The sequence below is a fragment of the Diuraphis noxia genome, unplaced genomic scaffold (assembly GCF_037042655.1).
Source record: "Diuraphis noxia isolate RWA-SAM2 unplaced genomic scaffold, SU_Dnox_SAM2 contig0003, whole genome shotgun sequence".
Lineage (NCBI taxonomy): Eukaryota > Metazoa > Arthropoda > Insecta > Hemiptera > Aphididae > Diuraphis > Diuraphis noxia.
In genome coordinates, this window is record NW_028301713.1 from 11068162 (window position 1) to 11074922 (window position 6761).

The window sequence follows — 6761 nt, forward strand, 5'->3', positions numbered from 1 at the left end:
ACGTACGGTAATGTCGTACACGCAATATATTGTTAGAAGACGTAGGTACGATATGGATGGCTTTGAAACAGACTCGCGGCCAATTAAATTTTTTTTTTTTAAAACGTTTCCAATGAAAAATTCGAAAAAAAAAATGCAAAAAAACACCGACCGTACCGATTGTCATTGCCGCCGCCAAATCGGCGATCACGGAATGGATCTACACACCTACGGTTTACTATGCCTAACGCCTAACGGGACCTACCTACTATTCGAGTTGTTAATCTCTGTGGAAACTACTACTGTTAAGCTGTTTTTTGATATAATTAATAATGAATCGTATTCCATTTAACCCATTGAATACACATGTGAATTCTATAAATCATATATTCTTACCTCTCGTGTATATATATACCGTTGTTTTATATATTATTGCATAATGCACTTATTTTACAATATATGAATACTTACACACACCATTGTTTTCATCAAATCATATACAATATATATATTTATGTATTCCAAATACTATTAAATATTGCATTTTAAAGGTGATCATAGTCATCCAATACGAATACATTGTGTTTTGTTAAAAAATATAAGTCATGTACTACATATTACAATATATATTGTTGTGCATTAAATACTTGCATGTTTATTTGTTTTTTAAAACATAAACAACACATAAGAGCAGCGGAACATTAACGTCGCTTACCAAATGAGTACACTATAAAATCCAGTATATTACAGTAGAGTTTATAATCTACACATCACATATATTTAATTGTTGTGTACCGTGTTTGGGTGAAATCGTATCACAGACAACAGAAAGCACAGCAAACATATATACCCAATTCGAATACATTGTAATGTCTGATGTGTGTTTGATAAAGAATAAAAGTCATGTACTACTTCTTTTACAACCTCTCCGGTGTATATATTACTCCAATTAGATATATTATGCTATTGTTATTGTTATTGTCGTTTCTTACCAAATGAGTACACTATAAAATCCAGTATAGGAATTTAACAATATAAATCTAATAACTTTATACATGTCACAGGAATATACCTAGTAGCATACTAAATGTGAATACATTGCATATGCATTATTATTGTTGTGTATGTATTGCTCTAAGTCCAATGCTTAAAGCTATGTTACATATAATATGGTCACTGGCCAGTCTAAGGCATATATATTGTATTTTATTCGTTACCTATGCACTATGTGTGTGTGTTCAGTCAAACAGAATTGTGAAATTCTATAACAATATACAGCTGTTAAAGTAAGAACAACTTGTTATGTTAAGCTGTGTACTAACCTGGTTATGTACTACACATTACTACAACTCACATGTCTATTTGTTTGTTCAATGTATGATGTATCATATCACAGAGTTGTGCGTACATCAGTTGTTGACGTTTAGAATGTACAATAATTACTGCTGTTACTCATTATGCTTTATTTATTAAAGTTATTCTCCTGACAGTATCACAATTTGTTAAAATTAAGCTTTGAAGGATCATCATTACTTATAAAGCAATCAAGTTATACCTAATGAATTGAAATGTGAGATGACTGTTTTGAAAAATATGATGAAATGAGTAACTATTTAATATAATTAGCAATACTTTATATTGATAACTATTATTTTAAATAGAAAAATATATATATAAGAATATAAAATGTAAAAACTGTATTAAATCTGTTACCTATACTTATAAAAGTTTAAGAACTTCTGAGAGGCAGTGATTGAAAATATGGTGTGTGTGTGTGTGTGTGTGTGTATTTGTATGTACATTATGGAATTAAAAAACAGTTTTACCTAATTAACACAAATGCAATCATACTTATTGCAACAAAATCAATAACAGCAGTAGAATAATACTAAAATTGTTGAATGTCCTCATGTGTTGGTAACTATACTATATGCATTAAGTGGGTAAGATTTATGTTTTGCTATTCTCCCGATGGCATCACGATTTGTGTCCCCGACCAACCTACGGGCACGGTACACGTTAATTATGTAGTACGCGTGGCAGTACATCCTTCTGTATGTCTATAACAACACACATTATATTGATGTGATTTATTGAATTCAAACAAAATCGTGTACAGGCGTAGGTACGTAAAAGACGGCGGGGAAGGCTGCGAACCGAAAAAAAGCACTCGCGGCCTTTAAAGAGACGAAACGGATCGGGGAAAAACTAAAACGTCCGGAAATCCGGGCGACTGACGACGGGCGGCGACGGTTCTGGCGATCGACGTCTCGGCCCCGGCGGACGGCGCACGGGAGAAGAGCGGACCGCGCGGACGGTAAAAACTCGCGGGGAACGCGATGAGAGCTCGAACGGGGCCGAAAAAAGGTCGAAAACGGTAGTGCGGGGGGCGAAAAGCGAAAATCTCGGCACCCGCCGGCGAGAATCTGAAGAATCGCACTCGAGTTATCAATAACGCGCAAACATCGGAAAAGGCGAAAAGCGATAAGCGAGAATCGCCGTCGAATTTTGTGATTGGTGATTCGCTATGGGACGAAATAATCGACACTTGGACGCGCCACCGTCTTCACGTTTTATAATATAAGACTAGCCCTCCGTGCTAGCTGGGGGAGACCCCCAGACCCCCTTGGTCGGTGAAAAGTGGGTACCGATGGCGGAGACAGAGTCGTTTGAATTATTAAAATCATTGCTGTACTCGCCGGTCAATCAATAATCAAAAGTCGTAGCAGGTGATAACGATTTATGATGAGGCGTGGAGGTATCGTTTCGAAAGCGGCAAATTTGAAATCCCAGTTCAACAGTCGATACGGTCCAGTCTTGTGCTGTTATGAATGTCGAAACGAAAAGCGTAAAGCCGAATGCCGTATTTAAATGTCTAGCAAGTCGGTCACGTCAAGTGAATACCGATTTCGGAGACTGTATGGTTAGAATTTTGTACATAGCGCCTGTAATGTTGCACTACCATAATGGTAGACGATATGAGTAGTTAATACGATTGACGTCGCGATATGTGGATTTATAATAAAAGGTTTTTGTGGTAACCCGTCGAAGGCGGCACTATTTGAAAACCGTGTTCGAGCGTCTATCAATTCGTATTAGAGAGTCGGTAATCAAAAGTCGACCCACATGAAACGTAAAATATAATATCATATACAATATCTCAATATCATAATTAATCAATTAATCAGCCACACTGTCAAAACAATACAAATTAAAGGATAAATGTTAAAAATTACCAATAACAATGAAATGAAACCGACGGACTACTTGTGTTGGTAAGAATGAACGTAAAAATGTCCGACGTGCCAATGACATAAAGTGAATTACACACATACCTTCTTCTTCTTCTTCGGTAAACTCGGCCACTATGACCATCCCGACATACATCCTTGCCTCCAGTTTTCTCTATTCGATGCCTGTAATCTCCAATCTTCTCCTCCACCTAATGCTTTCACATCATCCCTAACTCCATCCTCCCATCTCCGACGTGGTCTTCCCAGCGGTCTTTTTCCATTAGGGTTCTCCTCCAGTACCATACGTATGAGTGGGTTTTGACTACGCCAGGCATGCCCAGCCCAAAGCAATCTTTTGTTCTTTATCGTTTCGAGTATACTGGGTTTATGAAAGAGTGTCTCTAGTTCATCATTCTTCCTTATTCTCCATTCCCCACTAAGCCTGTCCTTTACTGGTCCAAAGATCTTCCTCAGTATTTTTCTTTCCAGAACTAAGAGTTTTCTTTCATCACTTTTCCTTAATGGCCACGCCTCAGCTCCATAAGTAATAACAGGTCGTATTAATGTGATGTATAATTGTAATTTTAACTCTCTTGAAAGTGATCTTGATCCCAGTAATTTCGCAAGACCATAAAGGCATTTATTTCCTGACTGAATTCTTGTTCCTATTTCTATTTCGACTTCATTTCTCTCTGAAAGTATGGATCCTAGGTACTTAAATTGTCTTGTTCTTTTGAAATTTCGGTTGTTGATGTTAAGAGTTGGATATAATCTTATAGTGTCTCGTCTTCCTACTACCATATATTCCGTTTTGTCCTCATTGATATGGAGTCCAACTTTCAGTGCTGCTTTCTCCAGCCGGTTTAATAAATCTTTTAGTCCGTCTTGTGAATCCTCCATGATCACCAGATCATCTGCATAAGCCAGAAGTCCTATGGACGATTCCTGGAATTTAACTCCTTTTTGCGGTGTAATATTCATCTCTCTTACGACTTTCTCTACTACTATATTAAATAAGATTGGTGACAATGATTGGGTCTGAGTTTGTATTTCCAACCTTAACTTTGACAAATGTATCCAAAATGCTTATCCCAACCAATTTTATAAGCTTGTCCTGGAAATGGAATTCTCTCAAGATGTTTATTAAGCTTTCTCTATGGATGCTATCATACGCCTTCTTAAAATCTATGAAAAGAACGTGTATTTCTCTATCGAACTCCCAGATTTTTTGAAATATTTGTCTTAAAATAAATATATGGTCTGTGGTCGATCTTCCCGGTCTGAAGCCACCTTGGTAATTGCCAATAATTTGTTCTGCTTTTGTTTTTATTCTTGTTAATAAAAAATTTTATACGCCACGTTTAAGAGGGCTATCCCACGATAGTTATTGCAGTCTTGTTTACTTCCCTTTTTATGAATTGGACAGATCACCGCTGTCTTCCACTCTTTAGGCATTTTTTCAGTTGTCCAGACTTCGTGAATTACCTTCCATAACCACATTACCATTTCCTCTCCGCCTTCCTTTAAGAGCTCTGATTGAATGTCATCCTCTCCGGGGGATTTGTTATTCTTTAGCATGTTTATCTGTAATTTTATTTCTTCCAAGGTCGGTTCTTCACAATCCCGTGATTCTTGGATTTCCTGATTAAAATTAAAATTAAAGGTTTCATTCGGTTCTTCACAGTTTAGCTAGTTTTCAAAGTAGCTAGCCCATTTCTTTGCCAACTCTTCATTTGTAGTTATCAGGGAGCCATCATCATCCCTTAGAAATCTTTCTTTCTTTTTGTATCCACCTCTGAGATCATTCACTCGCTTATACATATCCCTAGTTCTGTGTGTTTTATAATCGAGTTCTGCTGTTTCTAATATGTTTTGAACGTATTTTCTCTTTTCACATCTCAATATCTTGCTGGCTTCTTATTGGCGAGTTCTAAATCTTCTCAGCGTTACTTCGTTGTTAGTGTCAATTAACCACTCTTGTCTTGCTAATTTTCTTCTTTGTACAGCTTCTTCACAAATCGTATTGAACCATGGTTTTGTTTTCGATACTTTTTTTCCCAAGACTTTCGATGATGCTTCATTTATGCTTTCTTTTACATGTTCCCATGTTTTATCAACATTTAAGTTTCTTTCTATATCTAGTTGTTTACTTTTAATAATATTCTGAAAGCACTCTACATACTCTTTGCATATTTGTTTGTCCTTTAGTTTATTTATATCGGTACGTCCTTTGTTTGTTAGATTACCTTTCTTATACTTCTTAATTTTTACTTTCATCCATATACCAACCAATAGGTGGTCCGAGTCCATATCAGCTCCCCGTAAAGTTCTTATATTCAGGATACTATTTTTGAATCTATTATTTATTAGGACATGGTCAATTTGGTTTTTATGTCTCCCATTCGGCGAGATCCATGTATATTTATGTATGTCTTTTCGTTGGAACATAGTACTTTTGACCACCAAATCCTTTCCTAAAGCGAAGTCGATTAATTTAGTACCATTATCGTTGGTGCTGGAATGTAGGCTGTAGTTTCCAATAGTCGATTTGTAGCGCTCTTCCCTTCCTATTTTTGCATTGAAATCACCTAATACTAATTTTATATCACCTTTTGACGTGCCAAACGTATCTTCTAGTGTTGCATAAAACAGCTCTTTTTCTTCTTCATTCTTATCCTCAGTTGGAGCATGCGCGTTGATTAATACCATGTCAAAATTGTCTGTTTTAATTGTTAAAGTTGTAATTCTCGGATTTATATCTCTAAACTCCTTTACTGAATGTATAATTGATTCGTGCACAGCAAAACCGGTTCCCAGTTTATGACCTTTTTCGCATTTTCCGTTAAACATACCTAAACAATACCTACATCATCAAGAGTGTATAGTGTAGGTACATGATAAATACCCACGCATGGAAACGCCATCGACACCGTCAACGTTTATACAGATCCCACAAAGTCGAACCAAAAGTGACATTTTAACATTTTAAAAGCAAACAGAAACAGTTGTTTTTAAAATATTATTTGTACATGGTACATTATTATTGTTATTGCATTACTATTATTTTAACGTCAAAAGTAACATGACATCATAATATTATGGTGGTATAGAGAGTGGAAAATAACTTCTAAAAGGCAGTGATTGAAAAATATATGTGAGGGGCTGAAGGCCTCCCAATTTTTTTACTCTAATTGCGTCTATGTGCAATACAATTGAAGTACGGTTAGGTTAAAATACAGATATAAGAAGATGAGTTGATTAGTTTGTACATTCATATTTATAAAAGTAAGTGTAGATACTATAAATTATATGGTAAGTCTGAGCCATCTGAGGTGAATATTTGTATCATGTGAGTACTATGTAATTGTATGAAAGAAAGTCCATTATAAACTATATTGTGAAAACGTATAAGTGTTTTGTTCATTTGTTAAAAGTACAATAACTGTAACTCTACCTTTTATTGAGTGCGTGTGTGAACTATGCAATAGAAACATAGTTCAATATCAATACGGTCAAATTATTCAATTGTATTTTGTTTTGAGCAGTAAA

The 6761-nt window shown here is 35.7% G+C and overlaps 1 protein-coding gene across 1 annotated transcript; it reads right to left on the reverse strand.

The window, feature by feature from the left end:
• Positions 1 to 5129: 5129 nt before the first annotated feature.
• Positions 5130 to 6062, reverse strand: LOC149056719 (protein CFDP2-like). Its single transcript, XM_089223152.1, has one exon. The coding sequence runs from the start codon at positions 6060 to 6062 to the stop codon at positions 5130 to 5132; it is 933 nt and encodes a 310-aa protein (XP_089079278.1).
• Positions 6063 to 6761: the final 699 nt, after the last annotated feature.